Genomic DNA, 23533 nt, shown 5'->3' with positions numbered 1-23533 from the left:
GTGTAGAAAGTGTAGAAAATATTGAAATGTGGTGTAAGGTGGAAGATGAGGGTTAGGTATTTATAGAAAAAAAAAATTAATTTTTTAAAATTTTTCTGTATTTTTTAAAAAAATTTTGACATTTTTTAATTAATTTTTAATAAATTTTAATGTTGTAATTAATCTGGACCGTTGGATTTGAAAAATAATCAAATCCAACAGCCAACACGCTGCCACATGGCCAACGGTCAAATTTCTGACCGTTGGGCCTTTTTTTTTTTTTTTTTTTTTAATTTTTGGTGAAATAAACGTGGACCGTTGATCTGTGATCGGACGGTCCAATTTAAAATTTAAATTTAAATTTTTTTTACCGTTGGAAATCCAACGGCCTACAAAAACTAGCCGTTGGAAATCCAACGGCTCTAAGGTGGCCACGTAGCACATTCCCGGACGACTGCAAGTTGGCCTGCACGCGGGCCCCGCCGCCTGCAACGCCTGTCGGCTACTCGCCCCGCAACCCGCGTGTGTTGCACGCGCCAAGAAACAGACCGGGGAATGTGTCTGTCCATTTTGGGCTGGGCTGTTGACTGGCACGGGCTGGGTGCCAGTCAATTGCACGGGTTGGAGCAGAAAAATGTGGTGCCAGTCCATTTTCTTCACTTGGTGCCAGTCCATTGGGCATGGACTGGAGTTGCTCTTATGAGTGAGTTAAGTGAGCAAATCCCATGCGAGAATGTGTGCGTTGAATGTTTTGAGATATGCAAAAAGTAAAATCATAGCAGTTGTATTGTTAATTTGATGTCTTGGGTTTACTTATGCAGTTTTAATTTGGTTAGAAAATTTTTATTTTAAAGGATAGAAATTAGTAAAGATGTGTTAAAAGTAAAAATTAAAAAAAAAAAATTGTTGATATCACCACTATTTTAAAAATATTCATTCAATTTGCATGACTAAACGACCTCAAAATGAATAAATTTTACCTTACCTTTGGAGCTTGTTTCCTTACTTTACTTTTGTAAAAGAAAGCACTTTTACTTTAGTGTGTTTTTAGTAAACTATAGTTTAATTTGTTTTATCTTTAATGAGATTAGTTAAACAAAAAAATAAATTTTTGTAGAGATATTTTTATACAATGATAAAAAAAATGCGCAATTCTAATTAGAACGTTTCTACCGTGAAATGATGTAAATTGTAATGCCACGAAAGAGTGAGGATGGCTCGAGCCATTGTATTGTCGTTTGAAAATTTGGGGTTTGTAAGCAATGCATCTTTTTTTCTTCCACTTTGTCTTTTTCTTGTTGAAGAGAATACAAAATGACAAAACTGAACTCGTTGGGTTTAAGTGAATTTTGACATGGACGTTTGAGAACTAAGCAATTCACTAAAACGACGTCGTTATAGGAGAAAAAGGTAAGGTTTGAGCTTTTCGGATTCTTCTTTGCGATGGTGGCTCTGCAAGTCAGCCAGATACCGGTTTCAAGAAGATTCAGATGCCACAGCTCGAATCCACCGTCAAGACAATCTCCGACACGCCGTCTCCATACGGTAGCCTCCGATCTCAGAAGTGGGCTGTCGTTTCCGTGGTTGTCGGAGGGTCACCAAGGACTTGAAGCCCACAAGGCAACAGGCCAGACTAATTTGTACTATTCAATTATGAGAAATTTTTGTACGTAATCATAATGAAATTACAAGAGACGGCAAAAATCATATACAAATTTTGTAGTACGAAATCATATGGAGAAAAACAAAAACAAGAATTCACAATCTTCAATCTCCAATACATTTTCTCCATCCGGGAGGTTTTCCCCCATTATCGCAGCAGAAATCAACAAAAGATGTATAAGGACATTTTATCAGCTACTGGTTGGACCACCTTTATTACCTGCCCTAAACAGAGAAACAATTCGATATAAGAATCTCATTCCACAAAACTTCTTCAGTCCGGGCCTAAACAACTGCAAGCAAAAAAATCCCGAAGATACATACTTTCATCCAAATCATCCACCGCCATTAACAAAACCACACCCTATATCTTCCTTCAACTAAGATTAAAACAAAAACTAAAACCCTAATCATTCCGAAACATACTTTTGGAATCGGAATATAAAGGAAACATGAAATTATATGATCACACAGAAATGGGCCGGGGATTGGACTTGTGCTCAGAATCGACCTCTTCCTCTTCAGATTGATCGCCGAACCTGGTGCCGCTTCTCCTCCCCCATCGCTGCTGCTGTGTGTTACGGGCCGGACGCCTCTTAAGAAAAGGACTAAATTCAGAGGTAAACCCACAAATTCCTGATCACAAAATTCCTAATTAATCAAGTTACCAAGGTCCTAAATTCCCAATTACAAAAAATCACACTGATCAAATAATTAGTTTCAGCAACCCACACATATTTTTTTTAAAATTTACAAACTTCTACGAAAAAAGGGACGGTGATTTCTCCACCTTTAATCATGTGAGATCTTAAGCATATTTACTCCGGACATAAAAAATAAATAAAATAAAAAATAAAAAAAGTAAAAGTAAAAACAAAAGCATAAAGTAAACATACCCAACAGCAAACCGAAGATTTAGCCCTAGAAAGCTTTGCTGAACCCCTACCAACAAAATTTGTGAGAGCAAAGCAGCTATCTAATACATGAAACTATGATTAGCAGATGAATTAAAATTAATGATAATCCAAATCATTCAAAACCATTTCCATCCCAAATGCAATCGATTAACAGACACATCTACTTGGAATTTTAAAGTTGGTATTTATAAACCAAGGGCAAAGAACAAATAATAAATTACTTCACTCTTAACATGCGTAGCTTTATATAACACAAACTACTAACATTAAATAGTTAATTTGTTTAGATCATAGAAAATATCACCATAGTTAAAATTAGGGTTTGAGAATTACTGCACCTATTGCTATTGGACTTTGATCAAAAAGGTCAAGGTCAATACAATGCAAATGAAAACCGACTAAAAGCCTCACTACAGATGCAGGAGCATCGTTTTGTTGCCACATGACCCAGGGCAGCCCTGTATTTGAAACAACAATTAATATAGGTTTGGGCAACAGCCCCGTATGCTTGATCAATGGTTCCATACTCGTTTTCAATCTGGTATAATTGAAACAAACAATTAACCCATAGAAAGGTTCTGTTAAGTGCTTCTGGAAAAAGGATTTGTTGGATTGCTTTTCAGCTTGCTTGCTTTGTGGTGATATAGTGCGTGCTTGGGATTTCATGCTTGGTCCAAGAGAATGGAGAAGACTGTAGATAAACAACAGTTGAAAATTAGTAGGTTCACTACCTCAATTTTAATGAAAAATCTTTGTTACAATTGATCACACCAAGACAAAAATAAAGGAAGACTTCTAATCCCAAAAATTAGCAAAAATTCTACCATCCTAAATTCCTAATCCCACTTGACTTCGCTGCCCCACACCCTTGTCCCCTGTCTCCCATTGACTAAAAACACTCCCAAATCACACCAGCTAGCCAAACAAAGCCACTGGCCACATCAAAGATTAGGCACGATTCAGATAACCAAATTCAAATAACAGAGTTCAGATAATGAAATGCAAAGAACACGATACATAAAGTAAAATTCAAGAACATGATTAAGAGAATTTGAACTATATTGTGTTGAAATCTTACCGAAGAGCGATGGTTCTAGGGTGGCAGTGGTCAGGCTAACATGGATTTAATATGAAAAGACTTTCCTTCTCAGTCAAGTGTACCTATTCAGGTAGAGTGAACAAAGATTTTTATTAGGGGTGGGCATAAAAACCGCCAAACCGCAAAACCGCATCGAACCGTAAGAAAAAAAACCGAAAAAAACCGTGTTGACCGGAAAAGTCAACTTTGAGTGAAAAACCGAACCGAACCGTTCAAACCGGTTCCGGTTCCGGTTTCGAATGACCAAGAACCGGCCGAACCGAACCGAACCGTTTTATTAATAATAAATAAATAAATTATATATACACACACATGTCATGGTATAATAGGTTGAAAAATAGGTTGAAAAATTGTATACAGGAGCTGCTGCTTCTTGTTTGCTCTCTGAAGTCTGAAAACTTGCAATTTGTTTCATCATTTTTTTGTTTGTTGACTGATTGACCAGTGCATATGTATTTTAGTTGTCTCTTTTTGTTGACTTGGTGCCACTACCAAAGACATTTGCATTAAAAAAAATGTGTTGTATGCAACTTTATGTAATCAGTTTTAGAAGATGTATTTGAATGCATAATGATTTGGTGTTCAAATAATTTATTATTAGGAACCGTAAACCGGCAAGAACCGAATCGGAACCGGTGTAGACCGAACCGTAATGTTCTAGTCATAAATTTAAGTGGAACCGCACCGAATCGAACCGTTAATATATTTCGGTTCCGGTTCCAATTTAGGGGTGGAACCGCACCAAACCGCACCGTGCCCACCCCTAATTTTTATTATACAAAACAGAAAAATTTAGCAATTTGTAAATTTGTTACAGCTGTAAGGGTTCGCAGCTGGCGAGACTGAGAATGGCGAGAGAGAGAATCGGCGGGGGATTTGAGGGAAATTACAGAGTGAGAAAAGGGAGGGATGGGGGATTTGATGGATGGTTACAGAGAGAGAGTCGGGAGAGAAAAAGAGGGAATGAAAAGGGGATGACAACATTCCCTCCCATACCTCCCTCTGCCATTCTCTCCTCACCGACCCTGTGCGCTAAGCCATTAACCCCAAAAAATGCACACAGCCATGCTTTCTCCTCTCTCTCTCTAAAATTGGAGAAAATCCAGCTAAATCTCTCTCACTCAGTCGAAACCCGTAGCTCTCATCTCTCTCTAATCTGTCAGTCCCTCTGTTCCCCTCATCTCCTCCCCCAACAACCTTCTGACCGATGCATCAGCCACAGGCACACCCACACGCACCTCCCTGTCGAAAATCCTCTCCCCTAGATCCCGGCGAACCTCTCCATCCAACCCGTCAACCTTTTTGTCCCCCATCCCTCTCCCTCCCCGAGTCAAAAGCCCAGATCCAACCGAAAGACTGCAAACCCGTTCTTAAGCCCAGTGGCAATCTTGTAAATAAAGTGAAATTTGGGCTAAAATCAGCCCGGTGGCAAGCTCGTAGATAAAGTGAAATGTATCCAAAATTGCACAGTGCCACTTCTCCCCTACTTTAGACTAAAGTAAAGTGCTCATTCCTAAATGCAGTGTTTAGAGCCTTTGGTATGCATACTTATTAATTATTATCTTCAAATCCACTGTAATCCACCAAAATTCTTAACTTAATGAAATTCCACAAAATTTTTAAGTTTTTTAATACACATAAATTTGCATGGACTTTAAAAATGTCAATTAAAATCTTAAGTGACTACACATAAATTTAAATGAATTTTAAAAAGACTATCCAAAATTTTGAATTCTCATAGGGGGTGTTTGTTTCCCCTCACTAAAGTTCACTAGACTGAACTAGACTAAAGATTACTCCAGTCCTATGCTTGTTTCCTGGCTGGACTAGTTTTAATGGTGTTAGCCAGGACTCGCTTTCACTAACAACCTCACTAGCCGTTCTTAGTGTGTCCCCTCGAAAGCCATCGGACTAGTTAAGAACTTCTTCGTCCTACTCGAATCACCTCCCCGACATCGATTTCGATGGCACAAGCTTCAGGCGCGACTTCATCTCTGATAAGGAACTCGTCGACTTCTTCGTCTCCGACGATGACCTCGTCAACTGGGTCATCTCCACCATCTTCTTCTCCTTCGCTGCTTCGCTATTGCCATGGTTGTGGCTTTGAAGCTACTGATTTTGGCTTTGCCTTCGGCTTGCCTCCTCATCGACTGGGTCATCTCCACCATGATTGCTTCGCAATCTTAGTAAATTGATTTTTGTTCTAGGTTTTTGGGTTTTTTTTCTTTCTGGTTTTTGGGTTTTTTTTTTCTGGGATTTGCAGGTTTAATTGGTTATTGGAAAAGAGTTTTACATTCCTTTCTTGCTTGGTGTTGCTTTAATAAAGCATCATAGGTTCTCTAAGCTTGGTTGAGGGCATTATTCCGTTCTCCAACATGACCCTGCAACCCTTCCTTCTTCCAATTCAAAAACCCTTTACTAACAAAGTAGTCACCGTCCGTCTGCTCTCCCATATTTGGTTTAAAGAGATAGCGACATAAACAATATGCAACATCTTTTGTTATATTATATTCCAACCAAGTCGGAAACTCATAAAACCTAGTAGAAACAAACCTTCTCGGTCCCCCACTAATATTCTTGTGGGGGAAGTCCTGGTCTTGAGTCTTTTGTACAAGAATATAATTACAGGGCATGTGTATGAGTGAGAAAGGGCTTTGAAAATGACTCGAAATTGGTGCTTCAGAGATCACTGGGCATGTGTATGAGTGAGAAAGGGCGGCATTTTAGAGTGAGAAAAAAGGAGTGAGTTGAAAGAGTATTGAGGTTCAAACATCTGAGAGGGAGAAAGGGAGGGTGATGCGTGAATTATACGCACACAAATTAAACCCTCTTTTTGTCAATTGTAGTAAGTATGTAAGTAGGGATCGTTCTTAACCGGGGATTAGGAGGGATTGCAAATCACTTGGAAACTGACTCAAAAACGTAAAATAAAGTTTAAAACACTAAACTAAACTCAAAGAATGCGAAAGTAAACGCTTAAAACACTAAAACAAACCAAAAGACTCAAACATCACCCAAAACACTCAAAACTGCCTTAAAATCACTTTCTGGGCAGTTTTGAGCACTTTGGTGAATTTGGACGAATTTGTGTAACAAATTGAATCAAAACTCTTATAAACACAAACTAAGACACTTTCTAACTAATTTAGACAATAAAGTAAAGGGGGATTGAGTTTTGGACGAAATTAACTAAATGCACATATTTTAATTTAAAACATAATGTAAATATGAATGCGATGAAAATGAATGGATGAATGCTAGCTAGAAGGTTCTTCTCCACACATGTTACACTTGCATAATAAAATGATTTCCAATTGCATTTCAATAAACCATGAATTCTCAACACCCCAAGTTAACCGTGATGCACTAATTAACCTTCAAATCTTCCTAACGTTATTGAATTGGATGGGTTAGCGCATACACAATTCAAAACATTCCCCACAAGTCCCCTACATGATTGCATGATAGAGATACAAGCAAGAATCATTACGCTCTATGAAAATTATAAGTGTTGACGAGGCATTCGTTACTATGATTGCATGAAACTTATGCCAAGAATTCGTTTAACGCGATTGTTTATAAGCAACCTCCACTACTTGTGAATATAAGTTCGTAACTATTAGGTGAAACTCACTTATATTCTAGCGTCATATTCATGCATGAAAATTAAGCGTGCACTCTCAATAAACATACATAAATAAGTTATCAATCAAACGGTTAAACAAATTGAATCCACAACTTATGAAACGCAATTAGAAGTAATCAAATCAAAATGCAAGCATAAACATATATTTCGAATCCCCCCCTAGCCAAGGGGGGTTTAGTTCCTCATAACTTTGAAATCAAAGAAACACCTAAACATTCCAACAACTCAAACTTGAATTTTATGAACGTTTAGGCACTCTTCTCTTCCATTCCTCATACGTACAAAACAAAGAGAATTAAATTTAAACATTGAAATCAAAGAAACACCTAAACATTCCAACAACTCAAACTTGAATTGTATGAACGTTTAGGCACTCTTCTCTTCCTCGTTGTTGTAGTACAAGGTCTAAGGTGAGTTTTGATGGTGTGAATGGTTTGGGGAGTGGTGAAAATGGAAGGGGGAGGCCACGGCAATGGTAAGTTTTTGGTGTGTGAATGAAGATGGTGTTTGGATTAGTAGGGAATGCACGACAAAGGATTGGTGTGATGGTTGAATTTCTGCAATGGATGAGTGAATGTGCACGGCACTTTGGATTCTAAGGGGATGTTGTTGGTGTGTATGGATGATTTTCTGAATATGGAAGAGTCTATGAATTGTGGCTGCAATGGATGCTTATTTATAGGTGAAAAAGAGGGAACATGACAGCTAGGAGGGAATGTGGCTGCATGTTTGAATGATTAAAGGATGCATGTGGGTTGGAAATGCATGTGCAATGACAGCTAGGTTGAATTAATTAAAGGGATTGCATGTGGCTTGGCTGGAATGAATGGAATGCAATCTGAAATGGGATGGGAGTGCACGGCACAAAGGGAAATGGCTGGGATTGTGGTGCAATGATGGAGGAATAAGTGCATGTGGGTTGCATTGTGGTGCAATGATGGAGGAACAAGTGCATGTGAATGCATGGTGATTGCATGTGCACGGTTTTGGTTGGAATGCAAGGGAATGTGCTGAAATGATGGTTTCTTTGGTGATGAATGTGGCTGCAAGGTGTAGATGATTATGGGTATGATAAGTGATAAGTGTATGGTTATGATAAGTGTATGATATGTGGTGATGATAAGTGTATGATATGTGGTTATGATAAGTGATAAGTGGTGATGATAAGTGTATGATAAGTGTATGGTTATGATAAGTGTATGGGAAAGCATGTGGATTAGGTTGGAAAGGTGTGTGAGGTGTGGCTGAGATTAGGGTGAAAAGAAATGTGGTTTTAAGTAGTTAGAATAGGAAACAAAGCCCTTCCTTGCATGGCAAGGAAGGGAGACGCAAGGAAACACACGGCATTGTCCTAAGGTTGCAAGGAATGTTGTTTTTGTGTTCTAAAATGCGTAGGAGTCTTCAATGATGCTCAAACATGAGGTCTTTTAGGATTTAACTTTCCTACTTCAAGTCTTCAATTTCGTCCATCCTCTTGGCTCCAAGCATATGATATCCATTCCAATCTCTAATTTGCTCCAAAAGGCATCCTTTTGCATACTTTGCCCTTAGAACCTGAAAACACACAAAAGAAGCATAAAGGACTAAAATAACTAAAGAAACATAACGTAAATGCACGAGAACAAGCCATTTAAGTCGCATGAATATGCTCCTATCAGAGGGAAATAAGGGCGAGGAAAGAACTTGCGGGAAATGGCAGGGTAGTGGGGGCACTTTGGGCTTTCAGGGCATAAAACATATATGCTTGACCTTTCGCGATACTTTTTTGGGGCGACCCACCAACCCAACATTTTTGTATTTTTGCCCCACAAAAAAATAATTTATTTATTGCACTTTTTTGTTTTTCTTTTATACAAGAATATAATTACATAAATTCACCATTTTCGAGATTCGAATATAAGACCTCTTACTTATAAGTAATGATAAATACCTCTAAACTGTAGTAGTGAGTTTCAATTGTTAAACTATGAGATTAATAGCTCAACAAAAGAAGAATTACAAAATAATTTATGGAGCTCGAAACATGCCTACAATACAAGCCATTAGGAATTGTTTATAAAAAGAATGAGTTTGGTCAAACTCAAAATGGACGAGACTAAAGAGTATAAGAGAAGGTTAAGTTGGCCACTTCATAGACAACAAAATTTATTTCAAGATGGGATATGTTGGGTACTACAATTCTAGTCACATTATAAATATATATAATATCAATATCATTTGTAGTTTGATATAAACATTTAGACAATCAAAATTTGTTGTTCAGTCAAATTGAGCAAAAGAGATAAAGTAGGGTCAAATTTGAAATTTTCAGAAAGATGATGACAAAGGCTCACTCCTTACTTAGGGTGAAAAGGTAAAGTAAGATATTGTTAGCTGGTGAAAGAGAGTATCAAAGAGTGAAGCCGGTGAAAGAGAGTTTCAAAGAGTGAAGGAGGAACTATTTTGTGATTCATATGTGTAATCCTAGCTTAGGAGTCACACTAATTTTCTCTGTATTGTTCTAATTTTATGAGATGCCATGAAAGAGATGTCATGGCGGGTTGCTCGCAACGAATTTAAGAGAACATTGATGCTCGAGCGATGAAGATCTTGGTTGTAAAATTGGGCTCTCATTTGCTAGGAAGTTCATGTTTCAATTTCTTTTCGAGGGAGACACAAAAAGGATGATTGATTAATTACGTTCTCTATCTAAATCCAACTCAAAGCAGCATGATGGTGTGACCAATGCTCACATTTTTGGTAGTGGTAATTCAATCCAAAACTTCATAATTTTAAGATACAATCCAGTTGTAATTCAATCCAAAACTTTATTGTAGTTGTATTCAGCAACGTACTTTGGTTTTGAATTGCCTGCTGTCTTGAAGTTGCTTGAACTTACCTTTTTGGTAGACAAGGCTACTCAAGGGAGAGCTAGCCTGAGGTGTGAGTAGGCCTGGCAAACGGGTCGTGTCTATCGTGTTCGTGTCGTTTTCGTGTAACACCTGTTATCTTAACGGGTCGTGTCGTGTCACACCTGTTATCTTAACAGGTCCTTAACAGGTCGTGTCACTTTACCCAACGGGTAAAGTGACCCGACCCGTTATGACCCGTTAAGGAAAAAAATATTTTTTTTTTTAATTTGCACATACCACACATTGCCACATAAATATTACTTCAAAACATTAAAACATTTCTCGTTCAAGTACTATATCTACACTCGAAAATAAAAGCCTAATAAAAAAAATAATACATACACTACTAATCTATTACAAATATTAAATGTGCAAGGATAAAGAGTTTTTGTTTTTAAGATTGTAAGTCTTTCTTAAAAGTTTACACCTCCATTTACAAAATCTTCAATTTACATCGATCATCATGAAATTGTATTGGAACTTTGGCTTGATCTATTGCCTTCAAGAGTTATGTTGAAGATGTTTTCAGTAAGATTTTCCACGTCAAGACTCTCTTCCGCATAAACTAAGTATAGAAAAAGCAAACATTAAAAATCATTCAATTATGAAAAGTTAAACAAAATAATTATGAAAAGAAATAAAATAATAATACTATACCATATAAAAATATATTACCTCCTTTTCCAAATAGCCAATCTCGTGTGCACAACAAAGCTTGAACTGTTTCTGGTAATAATAAACTACGATACTGATCTAGTACTCTACCCCCAATACTAATTGCAGATTCTGATGCAACAGTTGAAATGGGAATCGTTAACACATCTCGTGCTAACTGAGAAAGTATCGGATAATGAAAACGCTCCATTTGCCACCAAGAAAGAACATCTATGTCTACTTTTCTATCTATTCTTTTATCCTCCAAATACTTCTGCAATTCATTTTTTTCAATCGAACTTGAACCATCATAATTATTATCAAAATCCTACATCATAAAAAAGCATACATCATGTCAATTTCAAATATAATTTCAACACTTATTATAGTACTAATACTACAATCTACAAATATATAAAGTAAATAAAAACAAACTTAGGTTACCTCAAAGATAACATCCACAGATTCTGTTTGATGAATAGGCACTGAATTCACTGCAGTATTTGAATTATCAAGATGTGAAAGTTTTTCCAAGTACACACCAAAGAGATCATTCAATTTGTCATCAACCTTTGTAAATTCAACCGAATTCACACCATGAAGCTTTGTGTAAGCCCAATCCACAAAATGCAATTTATAACGAGGGTCTAAGATGATTGCAATTGCCAAAATCAAACTATACTCAGACCAATACTTCTCAAACTTCATGTACATGTAAGTCCCCATCTTCTTCATGAAGCTTTCAGAGTCATTCATGGCCGCCTTAATTTGAAGTTGGATTACAAAGACCTTAGGGAAGAACAAATTTGATGTGGGGTACTTTGTCCCAGAGAATAAGTAAGTAACCTCATAAAAGTACCCCAAAAACTTGGAAATCTTCATTATTTTATCCCACTCTTCAGAAGATGGACAACTAGTAAAATTGGAATCACTCAACACTAAATGAATCAAAGCATATCGATAGAAAATTGCACTATCTAGCATAATATAGGTTGAGTTCCATCTAGTAGGGACATCTTGTCTCAACCCTCTCCTACTATCCAATGTCCCTACTTGTCTAACACATTCACAAAACTTTAGTTTCCTAGCCTCAGAGCCCTTTATATACTTGATGCATTCATGAATTTTTATCATCGAAGAATCAATTTCTTTAAGTCCATCTTGAACTATCAAATTCAAGACATGAGCACAACAACGCACATGAAAGAAGTCACCATTCATCACGAGAAGACTTCTAAGATTCAATTGATTCTTCAAAATGCTAACAAAAGAAATATTTGAAGAAGCATTATCCAAAGTAATAGAAAATAACTTCTTCTCAATCCCTCACTCAGTCACCAATGCATTAATTTTCTCAGATAATGCAACACCAGTATGAGGAGGAGGCATGTGACAAAAACTTAAAATTCTCTTATGAAATTTCCAATCTTTGTCTTCAAAGTGAGCAGTAAGAGCAAGATACCCATCAGTGCATTGCGAGGTCCATAAGTCTGATGTCAAACAAATTCTACCTTCAACTGAGGCTAACAAATTATGAAGCCTTTGTTTTTCATTTTTGAACATCCTCAACGCACAAGCTTTAATTGTATTTCTACATGGTAATTTAATATCAGGAGATATATATGTAAACAAAGCCCTAATTCCCTCGTACTCAGAAAAACTAAAGGGAAGATTATGCTTGATTATGGCCTCTACCAATAACCCACGGAATACCACAGGATCAAAGTTTTGGGAACAAAACTCAGACACCGACAATACTCCACTAGTATGTCCAGGGCATGTTTTCAAATGTCTATTCATATTACCCGTCCCATGATGACTATCATCTATTACCAGTTTCTTACAATCTTTGCATTGAGCTCGACTTTTACCATCTTCAAAAACAGTAGTCAATTTGTTGAAAGTTTTCCAAACAGGAGACCTGAGTGTTCGCTTACCTAATTTGATCACTCTAGCCTTTTTCTTTGCCGGACTTGTATTTGTATCTTCTGTATTTTCACTTCCATGATCAGGTTGCATTCCCATTGTCACTTCCACTGACCCTCCATCACTAAGATTCGTAAAATCTTGCTCTACAGCATCCATTGCTTTAAGAAAGAAAAACAAAATTTTAAAATCTTGCTCATACCAATTTCATATCATATCCATTTCAAATTCACATATATAAGTTATAACTGCACATATATAAGTTCTAACTGCACTGTGCACATATATAAGTTATAACTGCACAATCTCAGCCTCAATCAATTCGCACGCGTTACTCTGAAGAACGATTTTGCAGGCAACTCGTACACATTTTGCTTTTCAAAGCAAAGAATTCACCCTTTTAAAAGCACATATATTCACATTCTCCCCACCCTAAGAAAAATTACTGCACTTTTGCCCAAGGAAAAAAAAACTTACTTCACATATTCAGAGAACAAACTCCACAGAAACAGAGTAATCAATGGATATTCTATAAAACCCAGACAGCAATTAGCAGGGAGATCCCCGTTCACATTAGAAAACAATTAACTAAAAGTGGATATTTAGTCAAAGCTTTTCATAACCCTTTTATGGTGTGATCAAATAAATAATAATATAACAATTTATACAAAATTTAACCCAAATCCCATTTCCCACAATTCGATTCCAAGAACAAAAAAAGAGACCATAATTTAACAAAACAAACAAAAAGAAAGCACCTTCAAAACGGCAGGCTTCTCAGACAAGCCATATGGGAGCACATATATAAGTTATAATTGCACTGTGCACATATATAAGTTATAACTGCACATTTCAATTTCATATCATATCCATTTCAATTTCACATATATAAGTATATAACTATTTCAATTTCACATATATAAGTTATAACTGCACAGTCTGCACTCAAATAGTAAGCAAACAGAGGGAGAAACATGCATTAATTCAGAAACATGAATTTCAAAATCCCTAATTCAGAAACATGAATTTCAAAATCCCTAATTCAGAAACATGAATTTCAGAAATTTCGAATTCCAAAAGCCCTAATTCAGAGTCCCTATTCATAATCCCTAATTCAGAAACATGAATTTCAGAAATTTCGAATTCCAAAAGATCAAATTCAGAGTCCCTATTCAAAATCCCTAATTCATAAACTTCAATTTCAGAAATTCCTAATTCCAAAAGCCCCAATTTAGAAACCCTAATTTAAGAAATTTCGAATTCCAAAAGCCCAAATTCAAAGTCCCTATTCAAAATCCCTAATTCAGAAACTTCAATTTCAGAAATTCCTAATTCCAAAAGCCCCAATTTAGAAACCCTAATTTAAGAAATTCCTAATTCGACAAGCCCTAATTCAGAAACCCTTGAGTTTATTGCAGGAATTTCTTACCTTGTTGTGCAGTGAGGAAGAGGGCAGACTGAGGAGTGAGTGAGGAGGGTGACATTGTGGGTGAACCGGTGAGGAGTGAGGGACAGAGTGACTGAGTGAGGAGGAGGGTGACAATCTGGGACCTGGGTGAGGTCGAGACTCGAGGACGACGAGGAGAGTGAGGTCACTGATCTGAGACTGAGGTGATGTGAGAGGGCCCGTGAGGCGCCGCGTCCGCGTGACGGCGTGAGGTCTCGGAGAGTCGAAGACGAAGTCGATCGAGGATTCGAGTCTTTCGAGAGAGAGAGAGACAGACAGAGACTGAGTGTTTGATTGAGCTGAGTTAATGAGAGTGTTGATTACCTACACAATGGACGGTTGAGATTAAATCTCAGCCGATCCAAATGGTTATCAATTTTTTAAATTTAATAAAATATATATATTATTATGAAATGGACTGCTGAGATTTAATCTCAGCCGATCCAATGGTCATCAATTTTTAAATTTAATTTAACATATATAATTATTATAGTTTTTACTTTTTAGGGATATAAAATTATTAAATTAATGTATATAATTATTAATATTATAGTTGATTCATACTTTTATTAAGTATATAAATTATAACATAAGATTTTGTGATATCCACATCCACTAGTGTAAATATTTTAAATTGAAGATCAAATTCATTCTTTGTATTCATATAGGGTCAAGGAGTGTAGCTGTAAAAATTCATCAAAATCAGAGTTAAAATAACCGTTAAATCTTGATTTTTCGTTTATAACCGTCGAAAAGCTTTGTCCCGTTACTTGATCTCTGAATGTTTTTTTTTTTTGTGATTTTTTGCTGATGTGATCTCCAAGCATATACAAACAATTTTGACGGTTTGGATCATTGAAATTAGTTTTGGAGAATTCGTAAAACGATAGATTGACTAACACTTAGAGTTTATTTATACTTTCATTAAGTATAACATAAGATTTTGTGGTATCCACTTGTGTAAATATTTTAAATTGAAGATCGAATTCATTCATTGTATTCATATAGGGTCAAGGAGTGTAGTTATAAAAAATCATCAAAATCGGAGTTAAAATAACCGTTAAATCGTGATTTTTCGTTTATAACCGTTGAAAAGCTTTGTCCCGTTACTTGATCTTTGAATGTTTTTTTTTTGTGATTTTTTGCTGATGTGATCTCCAAGCATATACAAGAAATTTTGACGGTTTGGATCGTTGAAATTAGTTTTGGAGAATTCGTAAAACGATAGATTGACTAACACTTAGAGTTTATTTATACTTTTATTAAGTATAACATAAGATTTTGTGGTATCCACTTGTGTAAATATTTTAAATTGAAGATCGAATTCATTCATTGTATTCATATAGGGTCAAGGAGTGTAGTTATAAAAAATCATCAAAATCGGAGTTAAAATAACCGTTAAATCGTGATTTTTCGTTTATAACCGTTGAAAAGCTTTGTCCCGTTACTTGATCTTTGAATGTTTTTTTTTGGTGATTTTTTGCTGATGTGATCTCCAAGCATATACAAACAATTTTGACAGTTTGGATTGTTGAAATTAGTTTTGGAGAATTCGTAAAACGATAGATTGACTAACACTTAGAGTTTATTTATACTTTTATTAAGTATAACATAAGATTTTGTGGTATCCACTTGTGTAAATATTTTAAATTGAAGATCGAATTCATTCATTGTATTCATATAGGATCAAGAAGTGTAGTTATAAAAAATCATCAAAATCGGAGTTAAAATAACCGTTAAATCGTGATTTTTCGTTTATAACCGTTGAAAAGCTTTGTCCCGTTACTTGATCTCTGAATGTTTTTTTTTTTTTTGTGATTTTTTGCTGATGTGATCTCCAAGCATATACAAACAATTTTGATGGTTTGGATCGTTGAAATTAGTTTTGGAGAATTCGTAAAACGATAGATTGACTAACACTTAGAGTTTATTTATACTTTCATTAAGTAACATAAGATTTTGTGGTATCCACTTGTGTAAATATTTTAAATTGAAGATCGAATTCATTCATTGTATTCATATAGGGTCAAGGAGTGTAGTTATAAAAAATCATCAAAATCGGAGTTAAAATAACCGTTAAATCGTGATTTTTCGTTTATAACCGTTGAAAAGCTTTGTCCCGTTACTTGATCTCTGAATATTTTTTTTTTATGATTTTTTGTTGATGTGATCTCAAAGCATATACAAACAAGTTTGACGGTTGGGATCGTTGAAATTAGTTTTGAAGAATTCGTATGCCATCAATCAAGTTCCGTGTGTGTGTGTGTGTATATATATATATTTATTAAGTAGATTTAAATCTATTTATTTTGTACGTATAAATTATAATTGACTGGTACACGGAATAGTACATACATCACGTGTCACGTGTGTCATTATAAAAATAGTGAGATATGTCATGACAGTCATGTGTGTGATAAAAAGTTAATAACTTAAAAAAAAAAAAAAAAATTTCTCACCACTTCTATTAATTTTCATTTTTCCCTCTCTTTTTTGTTTCCTTTTCAACTTTTTCTTATCATTTTCACTTTTCCCTCCAACATCTTTCCCTAATTCCCTCACTTTTTTGTTTTATTTTCAACTTTTCTTAACATTTTCATTTTCCCTTCATTTTTTTTTTTCAAAAAGGGTAGCAAGTTGGCAATGACAAGAAATTGATTATTGAAATTTGAATGGAAACAAATCACATCAAATTTCAATGGATGCAAAATCATGCAATGCATGATCATGCATATTAAATTATTAATTAATAATTATTATAGTTTTTATAAAATTTAATATATATATATATATATATATATAATTATTATAGATAGACTTAATATTTTGGGGGTATAATTATTATTGACACACCCCGACCGAGATCAGGGCGTGATGGCCGTCACACGAAGGTGACGTAGCCATGTGCGCGTGCGGAAGCGATTAAGATAGTAATATAAAAGTACGAATAATTAAAAACCTACTAGCATACAAGGTACTAGTGTATGTGAGACACAATTTCAGAGCAAGTCTACAGCAGTCAAAAAGGAAAATGCGACATATATACACCCGAAGGTGACCCTACAATGGTGAATGTCTGTCAGAAATGCCGGGACGCCCTCTGGGATAAACCACCAAACTTGCTAGACCACTAGAACCTGGAGGGGCGCAAAAAAAAAAGCGTGAGTGGGCAAAAACAAAGCTCTTTGAAAACTCTTTAGCAAAATACATTCTAACCCCTCGCCGTAAAACCTGTATACTTCCCAGAAAATGAACATATATACGTATGTATAGATATGTCAATCATGCTCCATGATATGCCATTCATGCTCGAGAATATGCCACAACAGAATCTCATAATAAATGTAAGTGCTCAAGCGTAAATCACATCAATAACATATAATCTAGCAGCCGGGAGTCACCTAACGTGACCTGTACGGCTGCATATAGAGCTCCAATCTCAACTCAATAACTGAATCTGCACACGAGTCGGAACCACCTAACGTGGTCTGTACGACAGGCTGGGTGTAATATATATATGTATGCTCTAGTGCTACGATCACGTGAAGCTGGGCAATAAATCGCGGGTCACCTACAAGTCGGAACCACCTAATGTGGTCTGTACGACAGGCTTGCACCTAACTTGGATCCAAGGCGAGCATGCGGTGCTGGTGAACATACACGTGAAGGCTGTGCCCTGGCCTCGGGCGGGAGCACTAACACCGGGGGTGCAGATTATGAGCTCTCTAAACATCTCAAACTACTATTGCATAACAACATGAATACCGCTTACCTGGCACTTACCTGTGCGTCCACAGCACCAAATACACATATATATATATGTATGCCACTACTAATACATGCGATGATGCGTAAACAACATTCATATGATGCATGGCATAAAACAAATAACCTTTTCTATTTAATTTCTGGGAATTAATATGTATATAGGTATATACGGAAAACAAAAGCCCACTCACTGATAATTAGAAGGGTCGTAGCCCCCCTGCCTCGAGTGTGTACGCTCGTCCTCGGAAAACGAATCACCTATTCGCGAAAAAGCTACGAAAACGTTAATTTAAAAGCACATAACCAACTTCTTGTAATAACTTCTCATACATTGCTCAAATTGGACAAATGAATATACCAACGTGATCTACACAACCTCAGGAACACACCCATATTTTTAAAATAATTTTTGGACCCCGCACGCGCCCCCACGCGCCTGAATAGGCACGGACCTACGCGCCCCCCACGCGCGGCCACGTGCCATGCACACTGACGGCGTCAACTGACGCCGTCAGGAATATTCCGTTAAACTGACGGAATATTCCGTTAACCTTAACGGACGCCGTCAACTGCCGTTAGGAATATTCCGTTAAACTTAACGGAATATTCCCCTTTCTTCTCCGGCGAGCCTCTGGCGCCGGCGACGGCGCCGGAAAACTGGGAAATTTTCCAACCGTGTTTTCTCCTTCGTTTTTCAACCAATTTCCATGATTTTTGAACCAAAATGAAGCTTAGAACTAGTAGAACAACGTTAGACTAGTTTTAAGGCCTAAAAATTAAGGAATCTCACCTGCAACAACGATCCAAGTTCGGCCAACTTCGAACCTAGCCTTCCCGACGTCCAATTTCACCCAACGAACCACTCCGAGGCTCCTTGGGACCTCACAAACACAACTACAAGCTTCAAAATTGCAAAAACAAGCTAGTTTAAGGGTTGCATGAACAGTACATAATTCGGCCATTGTTGAAACGACGTGAAAACGTTCGAATTCTTACCTGGAATTGGTATGGTTGTGCTCCTCACAACCTCACGAGTTCAATGGTGTAATTGGTTTCTTGATTGGTGAAAGTTTTGAGTATGTTTGTGTGTGGTCCGTATGTTGAGAAGAGAAGAAGAAGAGAGGAACTCGGGGAGAGAGAGAGAGAGAGATAGAGTGACAGAAAGTGAGGGAAAGAGGGAGGGAATCCCGGGAGAAAAAGAAAGGGTATGAGTGTGTGTGGTCCTACACACCACACCATACAACACTAATGTGTAAACGAACAAATTAGGGGTAAAATCGTAAATTCATACGTACGTTTTAATAACCCCGGGACGGGATGTTACAATTATAGTATATATAATTATTATAATTATTATAAATTTTATAGTTAATTTAATATATATATATATATATTATAATTTTTAGGGGTATAAAATTGTAAAATTAATGTATATAATTATTACAGTATTTTTTTAGGGTTATAAAATTATAAAAATAATATTCTGCTTATCGTGTATCGTGTTACCCACGTGTATACCCGAACCAACCCGTTATCTTAACAGGTGCTTATCGGGTTACCCGATAACGATCCGATTCGTTATCGTGTCGACCCAAACACCTGTTAATTTCGTATCGTGTCGTGTCAGGTTATCGTGTCGTGTCAGAAATTGCCAGGCCTAGGTGTGAGTGGACATTTATTTAAGAAATGTTTTTTCTTTATCAAATATTAAGCATGCCTAGATAAATATGATTTCCGTTACGTTTAGGGGAAAACCAGATTTTATGAATTAATATCAGACCTTATAGTGAATGATCATATTATTCAGCTTACGTTAGTTGCGGCCAGCTAGTGTATCATAATATTATTTAGCTTACATGTGTATGATCAATATTATATGTGTCATTCTACAAACATGTCATTCATCTTATACGTGTACGGTATTACAGAGCTTTTAGCATTATAAATTGAAATGCAAATATTGGTAGCTAGAGACAACGTTTCCAAATTATCATAACAAATAAGCAAACACTAATTTAGAAACAAACGGTAATAATCACAACGTAAATAAGCAACATAAATAGTATTTTTGGAATGAAATTCTGGTGCAACAAATGACCTTTTATTGGCTTGTACATATGATATGGTAAACGAATTGCTGAAGCCACAACATTCTGTAAATTATTGTCCTGCATGCATTGGAGAATATTAGAAATCACTGAAATTGGAATAAGTTGAAATGGTAATGCTTATTGTATATGTGTTTCAGAAAATAGCGGTTTAAGGACTAAATTAATTTTCAAGTCACTTAGCACTACGGTTATGTTTATTGTATATGTGTTTCTCAAAACGGTTATGCTTGTTGTAGATCAGGTGAGACATGCTAACTGAAAAGGGTTATTCCAATATTATTGTGGAATCTGATAAAGGTTTCTTGAGGCAGTTGCTGATCCGAAAAGCTTCTTCCATCTTAACTGCTACATAGGAGTCCTAATTGATTAAGGATAAAAGAAAGGATGTAATATTTGATTATTTCGGATTACTTATGGTGAAGTATAGCAATAATTTTTGGGAATATCAATCCTATTAGGACATGGATTTTAGAGGTGCTAAAGATCTGTATTAGGGTTTTCTTTATGGGCAAGAAACCTAGTACTCTCACCTATAAATATAAGGCTTAGGTCCCATTTTTATACACATTATTCTAGCACAAGACACTACCCCATATAGGAGTGCGTAAGGCGTGTAGAGAGAGATGAAGATCTTTGCTTGTTCGTTGCTGATCATGGTTCAATCTTGTTCATATCAATGGCTTCTCAAGGTTAGTACTTTTAGAGTGCATATTATAGATCGATTTGCATTGGGTACCTCGAAAAAATGAATTAGGTAGCAGAATGTGGTTCGACGACCCCTATTGTTCAATTTTTTTAAGTACCATCCATGTATGTATATATTCTACAAAACATGGTAGAATAATTTTTTGAGTACTTTATAGATAATTTCATCAGTTTTTACTAAACGTAGAAGAAGTTGGAGATGGAAACATGCTAACCTTTATGCTCGATCGATCAATTGTGTTAGTCATCTTCATTCGTCATCCTTCCTGTTTTAGAAATAAAAGACATGTTTTCTTGAGATAGAATTGAGTTTTAAAAAATAAAATTACTTAAATACAATTTATGTGAACATATGCACTTTTGTCAAACTAAATATGAAATGTTGATTATGCTTTCCCTAAATTTGTAGTCAAAATTTTGGTGGTGTTTGCCATATTATGATTAGAAACATTAATCTAAAGCATACCTTGTCCATTCCTGTCGAAATGCGGGTTTTACTTGCAATCGGGGATTATGCGTGTCAACAAGCTTAGAATCAAATGGCCTTAAGTCTTGCACATTAATAACCTTCAATAACTCCAAAGACGGCAACTTCAAAGTATAAGCTTCACCACAAAAATACTTGAGTTTTGGCAGACTTTCAAGCTTGATGGACTTCACCTTAGGTAATGTAATTATTTCAGCTGTTTCCTCTTCTGCGGCAACGATTTCTTCCATCTTCTCACAGTTCTCAACTTTTATGTCCTCTACACTCACAAGAAGTTTGACTATGGACGAAGAAAACAAGTATTTCAACTGTTTGCACTTATAGACCTGCAGCGATTTCAAGTTTCCGAAGCTGCTTCCTGTCAACATCGGTTGTGAACTACCCGTCTCCCAGACACGCGTTAAACTTGGCAACGTATCTAACCGCAAGGAACTCAATTTACTGAATGCTTCAATGGAGAGACTACTTTCTTCAAGCTTCGGTCCCTTTAGTTGGAAAATCACTTCCATTGAATCGCAGAACATTACAGTAAATTTTTTGAGATTATCATCATCATTTGAGTCCTCCAGATTAGTTGGTGTAACCTAGAAAATTAAACACGATCAACAAGATGATACAATACTAATTAAAAGTTGTAATTATAGGGGTTAATTGAACCTAATTTAAAAGCTTACCTCCAGATTAATTGGACGTGGCAATATTTCAATGGAGCGTTGGGCGTTTGGTCTTGAATATGGTGTGCATCCACATCCATCAGGGCACCAATTTGATGAACGTGTTGGAGAAGTGCTGAAATCATGACTTGTTGAATCTTTCTCAGACTTATTCTCCAACTTTTCTTTGTGGAATTACAGCACCCAATGTCTTCAATTTTTCACCTCCTTCCACGTGCATATTTTTTGTGGATGACCATTGAAATGTAGATCCCGCAGGACAAAGACTTGTGAGACGAGGCAGGCGTCGTAGTTCAAATGTGTTCGGTTTCGGAAACAAAATCATGTCTTTTATCGCCTCTTCTTCATTTTCCTCTGGGATTCTGACTATAGTTTCCATGTCCCGACATCCACCTATTTTTACGTCTTCAAGATTCAAAAGTTCCGAGGCAATTAAATGCGAGAACACATATTCTAGACCAGAACATCCACACACTTCCAAATATCTCAAATTTTGGAAGCCCTGGAATCCAGACGGAATGTTTTTCCACAAGTGTGTAAACGAACAATTGTATATCTCCAACTTACGTAACTGGGGACATGTTGGAGCTGTCTGCCCATCCATAACTATATGGATTTTCAGATCAAATAGCACGCCTTCAAACTCCATTTCAGACAACTCTACCTCTTCTAAACTTGGAAACCATGAAATGCACTTTGATGGAAATATTGGTTTTTCAAATATTCCTGCAGATTGATGCTCAACCCTTGGCGTTGTTTCCTGAAAAAGAAAAATCATTATCAGTTAAAGAAAAATTATACACCAACTTAAGCATTTCGTAACAATTTTAAATTTCCACATATCGGCTGCCTCCTCGTATCGACATACCTCTTGGTTGGAGTATAGCTTGTTAGCTTGGAAGAAACCAGCCAAACTCTGTAGATACCAGAGATTCAAATTGGTTAATTTATGGAAAGATATCATATCGGCTTCCTCATCGTGTTCCCTCCCCTGCTTCGACACAATTTCTTCCATTTGATGACATCCACCAATATCTAATCCCTCGAGTTGTACCAAGTTTCTCACTGTTGATAGTGAAAAGACATATTTTAAGACATCACAATCTGTCAATTGAAGGAATCTTATGTTGGTCAAAAAGCTATTTGGAAGCTGACTAACTGATTGTATGCGAGAAAATAGTGCACTTGTTCCATTTATAAGATACTCAATATTTGGACAATGATAAAGATACAAAACTTTCAAATCTTGAAATCCCTCTTCGTCTAAATCAGTGAGGGCAGAGAAATTCTTAACATCCCTCAAAGCCAATTTTTTAGATTTTTCAACATAAGTTTAACTGCTTGACTCTCCATCAACTCCCTTGCATCACTTTCATCAATCATCAAACAATTTTCGAACGCATAAGTTGTCGTCATCAACTTCCTTGGATCACTTTCAGCAAATCGATTGATCATCTCCCCAAATGCCATTGCCCGAGTTCCAAAGTATATATGGAATTTTATTGTTGGGCTTTTCAAGACTATGTCTTTTGGCAACAAGTGGATGACATTTATGGATAGAACCTTC

The 23533-nt window shown here is 36.4% G+C and overlaps 1 protein-coding gene, 2 long non-coding RNA genes and 1 pseudogene across 4 annotated transcripts; 1 reads left to right on the top strand and 3 right to left on the bottom strand.

The window, feature by feature from the left end:
- Nucleotides 1-1719: 1719 nt before the first annotated feature.
- LOC148692756 (uncharacterized) lies at nt 1720-3752 on the bottom strand. Its single transcript, XR_015953554.1, has 3 exons — nt 3637-3752; nt 2538-3249; nt 1720-2277 (listed from the first exon to the last, which is right to left on the bottom strand). It is a non-coding gene; the product is annotated as an uncharacterized LOC148692756 (long non-coding RNA).
- A 5977-nt stretch (nt 3753-9729) lies between these two features.
- On the bottom strand, nt 9730-9840 carry LOC148692755 (U6 spliceosomal RNA; annotated as a pseudogene).
- Nucleotides 9841-10156: 316 nt separating this feature from the next.
- On the top strand, nt 10157-19743 carry LOC148692754 (uncharacterized). The gene is made up of 2 exons (XR_015952952.1): nt 10157-10223; nt 19651-19743. It is a non-coding gene; the product is annotated as an uncharacterized LOC148692754 (long non-coding RNA).
- Nucleotides 19744-19956: 213 nt separating this feature from the next.
- LOC148692753 (putative disease resistance protein At4g27220) lies at nt 19957-23131 on the bottom strand. 2 transcript variants are annotated; one of them, XM_088679060.1, is made up of 5 exons: nt 22835-23131; nt 21967-22726; nt 21272-21876; nt 21021-21071; nt 19957-20157 (listed from the first exon to the last, which is right to left on the bottom strand). In XM_088679060.1, exons 1-2 carry the CDS (start codon nt 22979-22981, stop codon nt 22115-22117), a joined length of 759 nt encoding a protein of 252 aa, XP_088535186.1. In that variant the 5' UTR covers nt 22982-23131; the 3' UTR covers nt 19957-20157; nt 21021-21071; nt 21272-21876; nt 21967-22114. The 2 variants fall into 2 exon arrangements, with proteins under 2 accessions (XP_088535186.1, XP_088535185.1); XM_088679059.1 differs by having other exon boundaries at nt 22835-23055.
- Nucleotides 23132-23533: the final 402 nt, after the last annotated feature.

The sequence above is a fragment of the Pyrus communis genome, chromosome 11 (genome assembly GCF_041283825.1).
Source record: "Pyrus communis isolate YQ-2024b chromosome 11, ASM4128382v1, whole genome shotgun sequence".
Classification (NCBI taxonomy): Eukaryota; Viridiplantae; Streptophyta; class Magnoliopsida; order Rosales; family Rosaceae; genus Pyrus; species Pyrus communis.
The sequence above is the reverse complement of the archived record's forward strand: the minus strand, read 5'-3'. Positions and strand labels throughout refer to the sequence as shown.